At 40.1% G+C, this 19,072-nt stretch overlaps 3 protein-coding genes across 5 annotated transcripts; 2 read left to right on the top strand and 1 right to left on the bottom strand.

Annotated features, from left to right (window-relative positions):
• Positions 1 to 8: 8 nt before the first annotated feature.
• On the top strand, positions 9 to 5,632 carry LOC134619371 (uncharacterized). Of its 3 annotated transcripts, XM_063465180.1 has the most exons (11): positions 9 to 47; positions 193 to 210; positions 315 to 339; positions 2,271 to 2,387; positions 2,712 to 2,818; positions 2,942 to 3,077; positions 3,221 to 3,256; positions 3,463 to 3,492; positions 3,580 to 3,660; positions 4,070 to 4,335; positions 4,528 to 5,632. In XM_063465180.1, exons 4-11 carry the CDS (start codon positions 2,354 to 2,356, stop codon positions 4,945 to 4,947), a joined length of 1,110 nt encoding a protein of 369 aa, XP_063321250.1. In that variant the 5' UTR covers positions 9 to 47; positions 193 to 210; positions 315 to 339; positions 2,271 to 2,353; the 3' UTR covers positions 4,948 to 5,632. The 3 variants fall into 3 exon arrangements, with proteins under 3 accessions (XP_063321250.1, XP_063321249.1, XP_063321251.1); XM_063465179.1 differs by lacking the exon at positions 9 to 47 and having other exon boundaries at positions 54 to 210; XM_063465181.1 differs by lacking the exons at positions 9 to 47; positions 2,712 to 2,818; positions 2,942 to 3,077 and having other exon boundaries at positions 54 to 210.
• Positions 5,633 to 11,284: 5,652 nt separating this feature from the next.
• Positions 11,285 to 16,143, top strand: actr8 (actin related protein 8). The gene is made up of 13 exons (XM_063465306.1): positions 11,285 to 11,536; positions 12,271 to 12,441; positions 12,551 to 12,661; positions 12,891 to 12,995; positions 13,123 to 13,296; positions 13,504 to 13,597; positions 13,683 to 13,815; positions 14,061 to 14,214; positions 14,372 to 14,467; positions 14,541 to 14,681; positions 14,775 to 15,084; positions 15,192 to 15,355; positions 15,483 to 16,143. Exons 1-13 carry the CDS (start codon positions 11,402 to 11,404, stop codon positions 15,624 to 15,626), a joined length of 1,932 nt encoding a protein of 643 aa, XP_063321376.1. The 5' UTR covers positions 11,285 to 11,401; the 3' UTR covers positions 15,627 to 16,143.
• A 1,089-nt stretch (positions 16,144 to 17,232) lies between these two features.
• Positions 17,233 to 18,845, bottom strand: selenok (selenoprotein K). Its single transcript, XM_063465307.1, has 4 exons — positions 18,742 to 18,845; positions 18,162 to 18,252; positions 17,703 to 17,777; positions 17,233 to 17,332 (listed from the first exon to the last, which is right to left on the bottom strand). The coding sequence occupies exons 1-4, from the start codon at positions 18,758 to 18,760 to the stop codon at positions 17,233 to 17,235; spliced, it is 285 nt and encodes a 94-aa protein (XP_063321377.1). The 5' UTR covers positions 18,761 to 18,845.
• Positions 18,846 to 19,072: the final 227 nt, after the last annotated feature.

The raw sequence follows: 19,072 nt of genomic DNA on the forward strand, positions 1-19,072 counted from the left end.
TCGTATTTAAATAACGGAATTCAGAGCGTCAGCGCCACAGTGCTCCTGTAGGTAGTTAAACAGTTACCCGACAGTCTGTGTAAATTTTAAATACTTTGCTCTCGTTTTCTGATCGTTTATTTCTGTAACTTTTACTGGTGTTTTATTATGTGGGGAGTCACGCTGTTTTATCTGTTTTGTATCGCTGCCCAGGTAACATCACATAACATTGTAAGTGACCCACTTTTTTTAAGTAATCCTTTATTATTTATTTATTTTAATTCACACTTCAAAGGGATCTTACACGCTCATTTATTTGTGCTGTTGCTTTTCAGGAGGTGAAATGTGAAGAATATCATGGTAAGCCTATTTCATGTTTATTAGCGCTAGATGGAAACTATAATCTGCCAATATGTTATGTTTAAACTATTTCAGGTCGACTATGAGCACCCTTGTGTTCCAAAGTAATCTGGTTCTTGACAGGTTCTAAAATGTGTTAAATACTCCCTCAGATGAACAGCAACGCGTAGAATATAAAGATCTTTGTCAAGATATAGAGTACAGTGAAATTCGGTTTGGCTGTCTCTTAAGATTAAAAACAATACATAAATAGAATGAATAAAAATAACTAAGTAAAGATACAAAATAGCCTGGCAGCACCAGCAGAGGCGAAAAACAACAGCACTGTACATCATTTTACAATTAAAATGACCTCAGCCCAGACTGTGTTTGTATCTGAGTATTTCTGTGCCATGTTTACAGTCAAGTGTGTAGAGAGGTGGAAGCCACTGCTCCGGGACAAAAACTCTTCCTGAGTCTGTTACTTCTTGTTTTTATTCTTCTGAACCGTTTGACAGATGGCAGCTGTTCAAACCCACAATATTCTGGATGTGTACTGCCCTTGCCGATGCTGTCTGTTTTGTCCTTTATCCTGGGCTTGCATCCCAGCAATGGTCTGTGCCACCTTGACCTCTTTTACGTGTATGCACCAGTGCAGCTAGCAACACTGGTGCACCATTTGTCAGGATGGATTTCACTGTACTCTTGTAGAAGTCCAGTAGCTTGAGATATTACACAGTGTCATTATTTAGTTATCAAAAACTACGGTAAGATGCAGAAGGAGTGTGTGAAAGCACACTTAATTACTAAGTGTGTATTAAAGACTTAATTACTTTGGCACTCGCAGACTGCAAACTATGACTTCATCAATCTCTCACGCTGTGGAGGATCATTGTTGAGAAATTTTGTTATGCTCTTTGTGAAGACATTGCTTCACTTCATTGAGGTTTGTGGGGCTTGATGAAACTTCCACTCCTAAAAGATGTCAACTGTCTTTCCACATGTGAATAATATTCCTCACTATAGATTGATTATATGTTAACAGCCTTATATCCCATCCCAGACTGATGGTCATCAGAATGTCTTTTGTCTCCTTGGAGGTGTATTAGCCTTCAGATTTGTAACAAATTTCTCTGAGTATTGCATGGTTTGACTGTTGGATGAATCTGCTGGCGTAGTTATTACCTGCAAGCTGGGGCATGTAGAGTCTGAGATGTAGCTCCAGGGCTGTTTGCGGTTTCTGTCTGAATCCCCAATGTGCTCCCTCCTGGGAAGATTGCAATTTTTGTATTAACACTGAACTTCCCAGACCAGCAAACTCACAAAACTTTGTAATCATTAGCAAATCAGGTGGATTTGATTAGCAGAAACTGGCTGATACTTTTCACTTTTAATCCCTGTGGAAGCAGTAAGGGTGTTTTTCACACACTGCTTTTGCTTTTTGATATGTTTTTGTTAAATAAGTATGTCATGTTTTGTTCATGTGAGGTTGTATTATTTTAAGATCTACTAACAGCCAGCAGATTATTTTTAATATTTGCTGATATGTTAATACGTTATAATTTAAAGAGGGTGAACTTTCTTTTTCGCAATTGACTCTAAAGCTACTAGTGGTCATATTTTTTCTGCTTTTCTACACTTTATTTTAAATTCATCACTGACAGACACATGAAAGGAAAATTACAATAACAAATGCATATGAAGTAAGAATTTAAGATAAAAAAAATGCATTACATATTTTGTGAGTTATCAAATATGTAATAGCCATGCTCATTTGAGGTCTTCAGATTTCATTATACTGTGTTTGTTTTTATCTTTTTTGCAACAAAGACTGTTACAGAAGCTGCAAAATATATTTCAGCTGCCAAATCAACACTGACCATCTCTTTAAATATCCGAAAACACAATCCGTCTGTGGGGACAGTGAGCACCGCTGTTGTTTGTCATTTCAGGTTTTCCCCCAGAAAACGAGACCTTGGTTCCATCTCTAGTGGCAGGCTTGAAATTGAAGACGGTGCCAGTAGGCGAAAGAGTCATGCTCAACATAAGCTGGGCGATCAACATTGATGGTTGGAGACCACATTTTGTGTGTTTTTTATATAGCACTTGTTACTGCTGATGTTATGACAGATTTAATGTTGCCATTTACTAAACAATCATACATCTGCAGAGTAGACAGTAGGTCTTTGTTGCACATGTTTTATTTGCTGATGGTGGTGAAACATTAAGGACATTGAGATGATATCCAGCAAAAGATGTTGAGGATTTTTCCTTTTCTTTCATGGGTTTTATACAGTGTGTACTTAGTGTGTCAGGATCCTTGTCATGGACACTCACTGGTTAATATCTAAAGGCAGACTAATTTATTTCAGTCTGTTATTTTCTCTCTGCAGCTAGTACTAAATATTTGACAGCCACTCACATCAGAACAGAAACACAAGACTACCACTGTAAATACAACCCACCTTTGGCCAGTGCAAGCTTGGATCACTTAGGACAGGTATCAGTCTTAACCTTAGTAGTACTGATCATATCTTTTGGTCCTATTTTCTACATAGGGAAAAAAGTCTGTGATGCTGTTAATTGTTTTTTCCCCTTTTTTTCTTTTTGTTCTGAAACCTAGATATGGTTTCATTATGCTGTAAACCCTACCTATGGCTACAATTTAATACAAGTTGCAAATCTCCCTTTGCCTCCACCGGTGAAAGGCAATTTAGTTTATAAGACGGAAATTATTTATATTCCTAAACCACCAAAAAGTAAGTGTTTTTTTTTTTTTTTAATTTGTCTTTTTTTCAAAATTAAGTTTTGCAAAACCCATTACAGCCAAAACTTTTGACGGACACAATATACTGAGGAGATATAAATGGGTAAAACTATTAACATTTTCTCTGTTTTATAGCAACGGTTACACCAACTTCTCCTTATGTAACTACAGGTGAGCAATACTGTTCAGTATAGTTCAGCTAATAATTTCAGTGAGTCTGCAAAGATAAGTACATATAGAAAATCCCAGTCTCCCAGTATTGCAAGGGAATATATCAAACCACACGCATGAAGTGCACTGTATGATTTTAAATACTTACTACACCAATTCACAATGCATGTGGTGACTAATCTATCTTTTCTAATTATTTACTCCAGTTAAGATCACTACTGGGCTAACTACTCCAGGTACGAGTCACAATTTCCCAAAGCACCTGCACTGAATCAATAAAATCGGAATAAATGTGTTTCCTCTGTATGTGCCCGCTTTTGCAGCGCCGAGAGTTAAACATGCTGCCATCATCTTTACCGGAGGAGTGGTCATCCTCATTATCCTGAGTTCATTCTGCATAATCTGTAAATATAAACATTTTTGGGTTTTTTTTGGAAGATGCACCCGAATTATTAATGATGAAACGGAAAAATATATGCTCAACCAAACGCACGTTTACTTTGTGTGTGCACAATGTGATTTACTTGAATGCTGAATTGTATTTAGCAAAAAGGCTCCCTGCTACAGGATGGCCTTACCTGCAAGCCTTTTGAGTTATGTTTGGAGTCAACTGGATATGAATGCTTTAAACATCTTACCTTCAAATGCTTTCCAAAGCACAGAAACTCTGCTTCACCATCCTAGGTTTACAAGTTGTATACAAGAAGTAGTCAAAGCTAGGGATTCCCCTTCTAGACACAGTATAATGTTTAACACTGCTGGCTGGTGCTGAAGCTGACTAACTCTCCTTTCCATTGTTTTCTTATTACCCAGATAAAAATAGGAATGTTAAAGCTGGCAAATTACTGGACTACCAGAACATTCCTGTGGTGCCGCCTCATGTCCTTTTGGTGTACCCTGCTGTAAATTCAGCATTCCAGCGTGCTGTTGTGGCACTTGCAGAGTTCCTGCAGTTGCATGGCGGCTGCAAGGTTGCAACTGACATTTGGCAGCAAGAAAAGATTGCACAGAAGGGGCCGATGCGCTGGCTGGCTGAGGAAGCTAAGTCTGCAAACCAAGTCCTTATTGTCAGTCCACAGGTACAGTCTATATGAAATCATCATTCTTAGTCATTGTCATATTTATTGATATGTGTTCAATGTCACATGATTACCTGGACTCTTGCATCTTTAAGTCAAGAAACAAAATAAGGATGTGATAGAACTTATAGGTGCAGTATGTCTAAATATACTACTGTGTTGTATCAAAATCATTTCTCGCTCTCTTCACAGCCCAGCCACTGTCCTCCTGACCCCAGCATGCTAGAATCCTCCATCCCAGCTGCAGCTCATGACCTTTACCCTCTGATTCTTAACATGGTGGCAAGCAACGCAAAGAACCCCAGTGAGCTGTCCAAGTTCTGGGTGGTGCAGCTGGGCGAGCAGAAGGACAAGAGTTCTTGTATGTTGCCCCTGGAACTGAGGGTCTGCAAAACGTTTTGTCTGATGAAGGATTTGAAAAAACTTTACAAGGGTCTTCACACTTGCAAGCAGATTGACAAAAAGATAATAAATCTGATTTGTAAACGGGGCGTTTCCTACAGTGAGAACAGCACATTGGCATTGAGGGAAAGTGTAGAAACACTAAGGGGGCATCAGGTTAACATTTCCAAAGAAGTGCAACCATTAAATTCTGTGATCACCACAATTTGAATATTTGTCATGATAATGTTTTGACTGCTTCATCAAGATGGGTCTGAACAGGTGCTGATGATTTTACTGATGATACTGTTTGCAGAATGTATTCATGTGTTTGTCTGTATAAATATGATGAAAGCATATGTTTGGAACTGCTCCTAAATGTTTAATACGCTCAAAGAAAGAAAGAGAAAACAGAAAATTCTCTATCAAGGAGTAAAGGAAGCCATCTGTGTCCACTGCACCACTGGCTTTCTACAGTGCAGTCCTGAGATCCAGGCACATATAGTCCCCACTCAGGTCTTGCCTCAGGTGACCTCAGTAGGTCACATGATAGGGTGGGCCAAGGTCTCATAGTGGTTTCACCTTTAGATCCCCAGTGATGGCGACCCAAACCTGGGACTCTCCACGTTTTGTTTTTAGAACTAAATAAGCCTCTTGGATGAGAAGTTAAAAGTCTTCACAAACTCAAAGAAGTCAACTTGCCTTCTTTTTTCAAGCTCCTAAGAATATCCTAACCTGGATGTCTGAGAATGTATATATTTATATGTATCTCAATTAAAGAGAAGCACTAGTATGAACCATTATGCATGCTCCTGGATAAGCTGCCCATCCATCCATGGTCGCATGGAGGCTGGAGCTCGCTAGATAAGCTGTATGTTTCCTTAATCTAGTGCGTTTTATTCAAATAAAAATTGAAAGCAGATGATTGGCTGTGGACTGTTGTCTTCTGGTTAAAAGGATTCTGGGCTCAAACTCAACCCTGTCACACAAGGGTTTTTTTTGTTGTTATGAGCACATTGCATAGATGGTATCCTGAAAATTGTTTGCAGATGTGTGTTTTTGTCTCTCTACAAATTCTAGCCATTTTTCATTTTCTGGAAATGAATTCATTAACTGTTACTACTACCCCAAGTGCCCCTTAGTAGCAAATGAACACAGTTTATAAAGCACAGAGTACCAAGGTATTGCTGCTGACAGAGACAGTAGGAGACTCTTCACATCCCTAATGGAGCCCCGCCTGACTCTAACACTGTTTATAAATGTAACGGGGCTGGGTGCTGGTTCTAGCTGCTAGCACGTTACCTTCAACATGTCATCTGATCAGGCCCATGCACACTTGGAGGATCAGGTCTCCATTTCACTGCAGTATACCTTCATATTGTATCATGCATCAGTGCTGAACATTTAAGAGTGAATGTAATTGTGCAAGCACAAACACTTCTAAAAAAGGTTTCCGTAACAACGCAAAATTCTGTGCAAACAGCAAGATTGAAAAATCCAGGCGGCCCACCCACGTCTCTCTCTAACAGACCAGAGGACTCCTTACATTGCATCACATGGTTAATTTGCTTTGCTGTTTTCCCAACAGAAAAACAACCAAAAGACTCAGGCTGAGGAAAGACTAATAGAGAAACTAATCCAACAACTAAAAGGTAAAGGAAATGCAGTGAGGAAATGGAATTGTAAAGGAGGAGTGGGGAAAAAATCTGTGTTCTAATATTAGCTTTTAACACATATTTTTCCTGTTTTAAATTGCATTTTAAAAATATTTTTTTATTTTATTTTTATTTTTAAATTACTGTATTTTAGAACAAAAGACTTGTAGAGTTACTGCTAATGCAGAAACATCACACCTATATCCATGGCACTCTCTATGAACTTGATCTAGTCAATTTTGAAACCTTTGCTCACATTCTTGACAACAAATGATGAAATTCCAGTGTTGTGACCATAAATATTGTTTTGTCATGGTGGACATATTCCATCTTGGTTTCATAGTGTTACACAATCATGAAGTGTATCTATAAATGTTTTTGTGATCTCGAAGATGTATACTCTTTTCCACGAAATATCAAAACCGTGTTGTGGGGACTGAGGACAGGAGGGAGCAGCGAGGTACAAATAACTGGACTCTTGTCCTGCTTCATTCCCCTGACTCTGCTCAGCTGGTATGTTAATTGCAGTCTAATCTCCTAATAGTTTCTTTCTCAATCTCTGTACTCTAATAAATCACGTTCACTTCTTTCAAATTATCGCCCCATGTGTGATATATATGCAGTATTTGCTTTTATTTATTACTGGACTCCTGAGTTCTGTCTATCATTAATCACGTTCAGCTTCTTAGTTTGTTTGCTATTTAATTTCTCTCCTTCGTGTATGCCTTTGTATTTATTTATAGCTGCCTGTAATTATTGATTGCATTTGATCTTACCAGTGATAACGTCATGTCCAATTTACATTCTTTAGCCTTCCCCTACTTTAAGCAGCTGTTGAGCCATTGTCGTGGTGCTTTATTCTGAAAATCTATGGGCGGAACTGGCTCCGTGCTTGCAAGCAAAACAAACATCAGCTCATCCTACAGTGACAGAGTAAGTACAATGTTCGCTGTAATTATAGTCAGTAAGGACGCAAACATCTTTCACTTTTCAGGGGATTAAAGTGAAGACAGTACTGTGAGTACGCTCGTATGAGCTTCATTTAACAGATTTTGAATGATGCCTTTGTGTCCGTCGTTGTGCACAGCTCCTTATTCACTAATGCTTCAGGTACTGTGGGCTCCATACATTTATTGTAAATAAACGCAACTGTGTTTTTCTTTTATTTTGTCTAACTGCTTTCTCCATTCTTTTAAGGACCAACGAGGGCACTACATTTGGTAAATGGCAAATGGCCTGCATTTGTATAGCGCTTTTACTCAGTCCCTAAGGACCCCAAAGCGCTTTACACTACATTCAGTCATTCACCCATTCACTCTCACATTCACACACTGGCGATGGCAAGCTACATTGTAGCCACAGCTGCCCTGGGGCGCACTGACAGAGGCAAGGCTGCCGGACACTGGCGCCACCGGGCCCTCTGACCACCACCAGTAGGCAAACATGGGGTTAGTATCTTGCCCAAGGATATTTGGCATGCAGCCAGGAGGCAGCCTGGGATCGAACCACCGACCTTCTGATTGGTGGCAGACCTGCTCTACCACCTGAGCTACAGCCACCCCCAACGTCTTGTCAGCTGCTGATTGATGGCCTAGAAGCAGGAAACATGGGCAAGCGTAAGGATTTGAGTGACTTTGACAAGGGACAAATTGTGATGGCTAGACGACTGGGTCAGAGCATCTCCAAAACTGCAGCTCTTGTGGGGTGTTCCCAGTCTGCAGTGGTCAGTATCTATCAAAAGTGGTCCAAGGAGGGAACAGTGGTGAACCACCGACAGGGTCATGGGCGACCGAGGCTGATTAATGCATGTGGGGAGCAAAGGCTGGCCCATGTGGTACAATCCAACACACGAGCTACTGTAGCTCAGATTGCTGAAAATTTTAATGCTGGTTCTGATAGAAAGGTGTCAGAATACACAGTGCATCGCAGTTTGTTGCGTATGGGACTCTGATGCTTTGAGCAATGTTCTGCTGGGAAACCTTGGGTCCTGCCACCCATTTGGTGTTACTTTGCTACGTACCCCCTACCTGAGCATTGCTGCAGACCATTTAGACCTTTTCATGGAAACAGTATGCTGTGATGGTTGTGGCCTCTTTCGGCAGGATACTATGCCCTAGCACAAAAATGGTTCTGTGAGACATGCACTGCAAACAAGTCCAATCCATGGAGGCCTCACCTTGCAACTTACAGGACTTAAAGAATCTGTTACTAACACATTGGTGCCAGATAACACAGCACACCTTCAGGGGGTCTAGTGGAGTCCATGCCTCAATGGGTGAGGTGTGTTTTGGCAGTACAAGGGGGACTCAACTTAGACAAATGGTCATAATTTTATGACAAATCAAAGCTCACTGGAAAGGACAGACAGACTCTAGATCCGAGTACACCGCCTGTAAGAGAAGCTCAGAGCTGAACAGACACCTCTCTCACACAGTCTCTCTAAAGGTATCTTTACAGATATTGGTATCTTTCGAGGAGCAGCCAATCAGAAAGCAGATATAGAAACTGATTCCCCAAAGTTTGTGCAAAGGTACAACAAAGAAGAAGCTGAACCCCAAATCTGAATGTGAAAAAGATCACTACTCCTAAAGGTTTCATGACAGGAATAAAGAACCTGAACCTCAGACTAGTTAAAAGGAATTACCTCATCTGATGGTACATTTCAACAATTTTTTTATATGTCCCGATTGGTTCAATAGTAATGCTCACAATCATGATTTAATTCCTTCATTCCTCTCCCAAGCCATTTTTTATGAGTTCAAAAACCAACATGGAACTTGTGGAAATTATTAGAAAATAAACACTTGTTCTTCTGCATTAATGTGTCTGTATAAAATCCTCCACTAACTTTCTGAAATATTCCACAAGATGTTGAGCTTCTTCACAGAGCTGATGGTGGTCACTGGAGACTATTCTATTTTCTGAACCATTTATTCAATTCATGGTTGCGGTACTGAAAAATATATATTTTATTATTGTATGATTATTAAAGGTTTTTTAGGGAAGTGCTGTTTATTTAGGGCTTATGCTATTTAGCTCAGTAGCAGTTACTTATCTTACTATGTATCTCCCACCCTCTAGAGCAGGGTTGTTAAACTCATTTTACCACGTGGGCCACAAACAACCCACTTTGACCAACAGTAGGTCTGACCAGTGAAACTCCCCCTTCTGACAATGCAAAGGACTCTACCTGCACATTTATTCCTTGAGATATCTTAATAGGAGAAAAAGAATTGTACATCTAGGTTTTTCCACATAATAAAGACATGCAGCTGTAGGAAAGAATTTCTGGTAGCTCATTCTCCAGACTGTCCTGTAATTACAGGAAAGGTTTTTGAATTCACAGAAAATGTTCTTTAAAAAAACAAACAAACCAAAACATATAGTCTCATTGTGAAAAGAAAATTCTATAGTAAACAGTGAAAACAGGAACCTTTCTGTCTTTTAATTGTTTATTTATTACTTAATTACTTTGCTGAAGTCTGAATGGTGATGGGGTGATTAGTAGGAAAAGCTGTAAAATAAGAGTGAAAGAGTTCCTCCTTCACTTGTTCCACAGCCATCCAGTGGGCCAAATTAGAGTCTTTACAAGGTTATTTCTGGCCCCCAGCTCTTATGTTTGACTACCCATTTTTAGGGTTAGGGGTATCGGCTCTAAAAAACCTCTGGTGACTTCTGATAAGTAACAACTTCTGTGAACTCAGGTACTAAATACTCTATACTTTGCATCAAGAGAAGTGCAGGATCTGGCTTACCTAGAGATTTCTTATTTAACCAGTTTTGCTAATGGGATTTTCAGTTACCCAGGTTCAATAACACTGTTTTAATCAAATGGTCAAACAGGAAAACTAATAGATTTCTCTTAAATAACCAATGCAAAGTACCTTAATTACTGAACATGGATTTGTTTTGTTTACTGTCACATCACTCCAAGAGGCCCCATGCTAACCCAGGAAAATAATATACATAAACTGGCCACATCATGTGAAAATATTATATAAAAATCCCAAATCCCATGTCTGATGTTGCCTTTACATGTTAGACAGGCACCTTCCTTATCTGTTTTTAAATCACGTCTTAAAAAATATCTATTTACCTTGGCTTTCAGCACAGCAGGACTTGATGTCTCTTAATATGTAAATGGCCTGCATTTGTATAGCGCTTTACTTAGTCCCTAAGGACCCCAAAGCGCTTCACACTACATTCAGTCATTCACCCATTCACGCACACATTCCCACACTGGTGATGGCAAGCTACATTGTAGCCACAGCTGCCCTGGGGCGCACTGACAGAGGCGAGGCTGCCGGACACTGGCGCCACCGGGCCCTCTGACCACCACCAGTAAGCAAACATAGGGTTAGTATCTTGCCCAAGGATATTTGGCATGCAGCTTGGAGCAGCCTGGGATCGAACCACCATGTTTCTTATTAATTATATTATTTTTAATTTTAAGATATTCTATATGTAATTTAAACTGTTTTCTCTTTGTTTTATATTTGTAGCACTTCGGCCAACATTGTTGGATGTAAAGTGCGTTATAAATAAAGATGCTATGCTATGCTATGTTGAAATGTTTTTCTATCACCGGCGCAGGGTGATGGAGCTGTAGCTCCTTTTTGTTTCTTCTTCTTCTAAAAGTTTAAATAAAGTTTATGAAGAAAGAAATTCCCACGTCTTGTAAAACTATCTAAAACAACACCCTGTACCATCGGAAAAACTATTATCGCCAGTCGTTAACGCTTCACACCACAAACAATGGAATATTATGTCATCTAAAAAATATAAAAACGCTATGAATGTATTAAAAACGAACGAACAAACAAACAAAAATGCGGAGACGCACAGAGAAGTCTTTGGACAAATAGAAATCAAAATGTTGCACCACGTGACCAAACACGGAAGTAAACTTTTCATTCAGAGGGAAGGCAACGGTGTTAGCTTGTGCTTCAATTTTGAACCATCTCGCTGGGACTAGAAGACCGTGACTTTGTCATTTCTAAGTATTTAGTGGATTAAGTGGAAAGGAGACCATGACCCAGGCGGAGAAAGAGCAGGATAACGGGAAGGACAAAGAAAAGGAGCGAGATAGGGAGAAAGAGAAGGAGCAGCAGCGCGGGGTGAAAAGACCCATCGCTCCTCCGGCGATACCAGAGCCTCCTCAAGAGGTGAGACGGAAAATGAAGTACCCAGCTGTTGTATACATGAACCATAGCCGTATATAATGCCAGAAATCTATAATGTAGCATTTGTATTTTTCATGAACATTTTGTTCTCACTTCACACATGCTAAACTATTGTGATGGTGCGTTTACTATCGTATTAGTACACTGTTTTACTAGTACACTGTTGCTAAATGGGTCTATAACCTGCTACATGTGACAACAAGGTTTAAAGCTCAGAGTTGTTGAGTTAAAGCTGATATTGAAATATTTCAGCTCTGGATTGTTGACCTCTTTTTGTTTTTCCCAACACGGATGAAAACACGTGTTAACCCTTCCGATTTAAGCTCCTCTTTAAAGGTCCAGGAGCTTAGATGTGGTAGAAGTTAGGAAACTAGGTTTAACAGTCAGTATCTTTGTTTGGGGTTAAGACTGCAAGCATGATGGGTTTTGGGCTCTTTTTAAAGGCTTAAATCTAATGATACAGCATGCAGTGTTTTAGTTTTTGTGCTGGCATTAATGCACGTCTAACATTATGCCAACAGCTCCAGTGTGGTATGGAAGATATAGACTATCCTGCACAGAGCTCTGACCTCACCAGAGCCCTTGGATGGAAACAAATCCATGCAGCCAGTTTCCAAAAACTAGTGGCCAGTCTTTCCATAAGAGTGGAGGCTGCGCAGGTGTCCACAGTTGCTCTTTTGTTGGGTGAAACTTGAAATTTCTTTTCTTTTTCACAGCAAATACAGAGCAATTTTGTAGTTGTCATCCACCCTGGATCGAGGACGCTCCGCATTGGCCGAGCAACGGACACCCTTCCAGTGACGGTCCCACATGTAATAGCACGCAGGCACAAGCAAAGTGGCCAGCCCCGCTATGAAGATGCATGGCTGTTGAGAGAAGGTCTAAATGTATGTGACTCAAAACCAGGTGCACCCATAATACAACTTCACTGTTGTCAAATTAAGTGGTGTCATTTTTAAGTGTTTATCCTTATTGTTTTGTCTTAATGTCTAACAGAAACCAGAAAGCAACGAGCAGAGGCAGAATGGCCTTAAAATGGTTGATCAGGCTATATGGTCCAAGAAGATGTCAAACGGAGTGCGGAGGACTCCTGTGTCTGCTGATCAGGTATGGTTATAAAAGAGAAATTAGGGAAGAAAGCAACACAATGCAGTGTGATTCTCTTCTAACTTATACAATAAAGAAATAAAGACCTTAAGGTCCTACAGCAACTTAGTAAGGTTTGAATGGCTGAAATACAATATAGAAAATAACTCTTTTCATTAATTGATTATGACGTTAATCCATAAAAGTATTTTCTTATAGCAGTGGTTCGGTTTTGTGTGTTTGTTTTTAGGCCAGAGCGTATAACTGTCAGATCCGTCCTGCGGTGCTAGACAGCAGCTCCAGAGTGAAGTGGACAAACACGACCCACCATCCTCCTTATTTGGTCGGAGAGGAGGTCGGTGAATGTATTTGAGCAAACTCGTAACTTCTGTGAAATATGACTTGTTAAGCCATTTTCATTACCTAAAGCCTTGATTGATTAATTTTTAATCCCCCCCCCCCCCATTTCTGCTATTGCACAGGCTCTTTATGTGAATCCAACAGACTGTTACAACATCCACTGGCCTGTAGTCAGAGGTCAGCTCAATGTGCATGCTGGTCCTGGAGGCTCACTGACTGCTGTCCTGGCTGACCTTGAGACAATTTGGAGTCATGTGATTCAGAAGCATCTGGAGATCCCTCTCAAAGATTTAAAGGTAGGAGAAAACTTCTCAGTTCTATAGCAGCATGCAATAGTCTTGAGACATCCCTCATTTCTTTATATTAGTATAAAAAATAAGACCCTATCTATCTATCTATCTTGCTTCTGTAATAGAGGCTTTCTACAGGCTTTGTGCTCCATAAACTTTCAGATGATCATCCACATTAATCATCAGTTGCTCATTTCGCATTATTTCTTTTAGTATTACAGATGTATCCTGTTGGTCCCTGACATCTACAACAGACAGCACATCAAAGAGGTTGTGAACATGCTGCTGCTCAATATGGGGTTCTCAGGTATCACACATGTAAATCTGCACACTTAACTAAGTGGAAATTTCTTTGTTTCCATCAACTTACCTCCTGTTCTCTTTGTGTGTAGCTATCATTGTGCACCAGGAGTCGGTGTGTGCTACTTTTGGCAGTGGGTTGAGTAGCGCTTGTGTTGTGGATGTAGGTGACCAGAAGACCAGTATCTGCTGTGTGGAGGACGGAGTGTCACATCGAAACTCCAGGTGGGGCTGAAACTCACGTTTATGTTTGATTAAATTAAATTAAATACATTTAATATTAAACATTATTTCATATGAAATATATTTAATATTTAATTATTTGACCCGGTTGTGACAGACAACAAACACAGAACAGTGACATAAGTTGAATATTTAATTTTAAAACTCATGTTAGTTTCACTTCCTGCTTTTATTGCATTATTTAGCAAATGTGTTACATGGTATCTTGTATTTGTGGGACTTTGCAGGTTGTGTTTAGCATATGGTGGCTCAGATGTGACCCGCACTTTCTTCTGGCTCCTGCAGAGGGCAGGATTTCCCTACAGAGATTGTCAGCTGTCTAACAGACTAGACTGTCAGCTCCTGCAGCATCTGAAAGAGACCTTCTGCCATCTAGATCAAGTGTGTGTTGGTCAGGGTGGGAGGGTGTTAGTGTCTGTGCATTACAGTGATTTGTTAGCATCTTTGAGTATTTAGCCATACTCACTTCTAAATAATTGAAGGAGCAATTTTAAGTACATATTAACTACAAAATCTTTTTTCTGTTTTCTCTTAACAGGACATATCAGGGCTACAAGATCATGAATTTCAGACACGTTTTCCAGAGGCCCCGGCTCTTCTGTACCAGGTTCGACTTGGGGATGAGAAACTACAGGTAATTATATCAGAAGGTAAAGACGATGCTGTTTTGATACTGGTGCTGAAATACTTTTCTGTCTTCTTTATAGGCACCCATGGGCCTTTTTTACCCGACGACGTTTGGGATTGTAGGTCAGAAGATGTCATCGCTTCAGTTCCGTTCCCAAGGCGACTCAGAGGACCCTCATGATGAACACTACCTCCTTGCTACACAGAGCAAACAGGATCAGGTAAAACACACACACATACAGGTTTCATAGACTGAAACCAATGAAACCAAATGGTTCTCAGCTATTTTTTTACTTAATTATTTTCTCCAATAGTCCTCCAAATCAGCTGCAGACAGGAAAGCTATTTCCAGACCAAGTGGATGTTTGGAAGGGGAGATGAGTAGTCAGGGAGGGACTGGGGACCTGTCAGATCTACCCAGGAGCTGTGGGAGTGGTGGTGGAGGAGGAGGGACGCAGGGGGAAACAGAGCTTGGGGCTGCCCATGGAGAGTCACTGATGGGAGTAGGAGAGGTGGAAGAGCCTGTGTCTGCCCATCTGTCCAGGAAGACGGCCATCATGAGCCAATTTGAGAGCAAAGCATTAGGATTAGATAAGGCAGTCCTGCATAGCATCGACTGCTGTGGTAAGTGATGAAGTTCATTTTTGTTTTTATATTCAAAGATCTAGCGATGAGAATAAAAACGTCCATGGGATATCCTGTTTGAGCCTCTGTACTCATTTCATTTACAGCATCAGATGAAACTAAACGAAAGATGTACAGCTCCATCCTGGTTGTGGGAGGGGGGCTCATGTTTCATGGAGTTCAGGAATTCCTTCTTCACCGCATCATCAACAAGATGCCACCATCCTTCAGAAGGCTGGTAGACAATGTGGAAGTTGTCACACGTCCAAAGGTACCCCAAAATTACCTTATTATGTCTCAGAAAAGGTCACAGACCTGCTTCTGTCTTCAAAAGACAGGTAACTTTATACTGCAGACTGATCCTGTAATGTATTTTATATGACACGTATGTGCTCTAGGACATGGATCCTCGGCTGATATCATGGAAAGGTGGAGCAGTGCTGGCGTGTTTGGACACCACGCAAGAAATGTGGATCCACCAGAGGGAATGGCACCGCTTTGGTGTCCGAATGCTCCGTGAAAGAGCTGCCTTTGTGTGGTGAAAACAGGCTCTTCTTACTTGAAACGGTGACTCAAACTGTCCCGCTGTTCAGTGGACTGCAGAAGGATGAAATTGGCAAACTGTCGGCAACATTTCTACAGTAAATAAAGGAAGAGTGAGAACTGTTTTTCCAGAAAAAAGATTTAATTCCTTAAATAAACTCTATACATAGTGTGACAGTAAATTCTGACAATTCTAGCACAGTCACCAGTGTTTTTTCAGTGGTTTTCCCTGGCTGTTTAAGACAATGCAGATATTTCTGTTACTTCTGAACAGTATTAAATAAGTTTGACAGTTTTATGTCATGTACTGCAGTTGTATCACAATGCTCTGAATGTTCATGAATGTCTGAAATTCTAAATACAGTAAACCCATGATATCTGGTACAAGATATTTGGAATTGATAGAAACATTAAGTGATTAAGTGTACTCCTTGGAATTATATCATATTCACACACAAGACTCTGATATAATCAAGTCTTAATCAACTTTTGCAATTTGAGTTAAAAAAAAGACAATGTATACCTGTGCCATTACCAAATTATCCATTGATTTTAGATATCCTAACAATTAGTGCTGAGCCAAAGGTGTGATACTGCTATTAGTACCGACCAACTCTTTGTGGAACCAAGCTGTGTCATTACCAAATGTGGCAATAATAGCAGGAGACACACTCAGTGGTATATTTTTATTCAACAGAAGGATACAAAAAAATACATTAGCTGATGACTCCCAGGAATCATAACCCATATCTAAGAAACCGGTGATACTGCAAGTTGGAAAAGCCGACGCAGAAAATGAGGGAAGAAGTGATGTGGATAGCTGCGGTATCAGCCGTTCTGGCCCCTACGTGTAGGAATTCCCAGAAAGGCGTCAAGAAACTGCTTGTGGCAGTGGCAGCTGATGAGGAAGGGCCTTAGCACTGTGACTTTATCATCTTTCCTTGGCTTCTAAGACACTGTGCAAGGCCCCACGCCTACACTGCATGTGTAGGCGTTTACCTAGAGAGAGGAGCGGGTAATATAACAGTCAGGCAATATTTTGATATCACGGCCATATATAATCAGCTTTAAAGTACAGATACTCTTAAGAACATCTGTGTTTCTTTGTTAGGCAGGTCCCCCAAGGTAATAACCTAAATGCATTCATGAGTAATAATGAGTAATTTTGAAATGCATAAAAAAAAGGAGTTAATTGTTTACTCTTCAGCTATAAAAGGCTGAGGGCTACTTTCCAGTAGGATGATGGTGTTGCCATAGGTCCATGTAGTAGGAGGCTGAAGAGTACCACTGGCCACCCCCCAGTATTTTTTGTTATTGATCTCATCAGGATCAACTGATCAGATCATGATAACCCTAACAGTTATTACACAAAAGCAGCACTTATCTAGAACTCAGTACAATGTAACCTTAGTGAAGAAATGCAAATAGATATAACACAAGAAAACTACAAAAACCTTTCCATCAATATGACTACACAAGCACATATACAGCAAACTGACATGCAAGTTTTGTTTCTGTGTCATTCATCCTTTGAAATTCATTTCACTTTACATATGAGCTGATACTAAAACAGAGTGTTTAATAAAAAAAGACAATAACAAATTCTCACCTTCCTCATCCTCCTCCACCCATTGGTGGAGGACTGGGCCCTGCACCATGGTTTATTCTTCCCATCCTCCTTCTGCCACCAGGTGGACCTGGAGGACTGTATAACCAACAGTAGACAAGAATGTGAGAAACAAGTGGTATAAATTAGGGCTGTCAGTGTTAACGCGTTAAACAGCCCTAGCATAAATATAAATTAATTCAAGTGCTGAAACGAGCAACAGCTTTGTTAAACTGCATTTGTCATTCTCTGGATTATGACAATTTTTTTTAGATAGAACTGAAAAAGAAATAACATCACATGCATCTTATTAGCTTTGTGTTACACATGACACACAATTCCTAATAAGCCAGCTTGCTCCTACATTGGATTATGTAATTTTCAGTGTTTAACATAAAGGGTAGTGTAGAATTGGTGTTCAGTGTGTGTATGTGTGTGTGACACAAATAATGGTGTTTCAGGGACTTACCCTCTGCCGTCAGTGAAGCGTGATGAAACAGAGCTTCCATTCTTTGACATGTCAGGGTGAAACATGGTTTTAAAACTGGTAAAAGAAAAAAAAGAGTGGGGGCTTGTGCTTAATTCAGAATAAACCACAATGGAGGCTCTAAGAAAAGCCTCTTGCTTACTCACTATATTGTAAGTTTACTACACCACATTCAAATCAGTTTTACAGGCAACAGGTTAGCAGTATTAGAGAAACTGTAAGTCATCTATCTTTAGCGGAAGACAGAGATTATCAGCATCTTTTCAAGGTAGAAAAACAAATATGAAAATACAACAGTAAATACAATCAAACAACTCTTAACGAAACTTAAATACAGGCAATGAGAATATTAATGATTATTCAAAAGGTCACTCATCCATTATGTTAAATAAAGGTGGCTATTTTGTTTTATTTATTTCATTTAATTCTCATTTGACTTACAAGAGGCCGATAAACTCCACTGCTCCCCAGAAAAGATCAACCAATAAGGACAGGCGCCATGGAGACTGTGCCCTGCTGTCCAGGACCTGGCCTGATGGAGAAACACAGAGGTGGGTCAGACAGCAGGGATCTGTGATGCTGTTCACATTGCAAGACGGGAATACATGTATAATAATCATCAGTGCACCAGCCAGTCGTTAACCCAGATTTACTCTTTAGCTAACCTTCAGTACACAAAGGCTAACAGCTAATCAGGGCATAAACGAGCTGCAGCACATTTCAAAACAGTTTTAAGAAAAGATAAATTTCGTTCCACTATGACGTTGAAACCCAAACGAAATCACAGTCACATATCGCATTCTGGAAAAGCGACGAAGTTTTAAAAACACCACCTAAGGTTCATCAGCTCAGCACTTCTTTCTGCTACGCAGATTCAACCAGGCTAGCTAACTTCCTACATGGCTACATGTAACCTAACACTTTTCACACATTCATGCTGTGCTTATGTTCTAAAATGTATAGAAACACCTAATAAATATCAAACAAACAAAGAAACCGTTAAAGCAGGGAAACCACTCACCGTTGGACACGTACACCATCTTCCAGAAAGTAACAGCAGCACTGTCACAGCTGTGTTTACGGTTGGCTTCGCATTTCCGGGTCTGTTGCTGCGTTATGTTACACGCATGCGCACCCGCATCACACAACAGCTACAACCAACTCACCTTACACTCATTATAGAAAAACATTTCAACTTCTGACACATTGGGGTTTGTTTATACAATATTTTTATATACTCTGTCCAGTACAGGGCCTCTGGGGGGGGGGGGGGGGGGGATCTACCCACATAGTAACTTTTATTTTTTATATGATTAATAGATATATCTATTTATTACAAAGAAAGGGGAGTG

Source organism: Pelmatolapia mariae, linkage group LG20, assembly GCF_036321145.2.
Source record: "Pelmatolapia mariae isolate MD_Pm_ZW linkage group LG20, Pm_UMD_F_2, whole genome shotgun sequence".
NCBI lineage: Eukaryota > Metazoa > Chordata > Actinopteri > Cichliformes > Cichlidae > Pelmatolapia > Pelmatolapia mariae.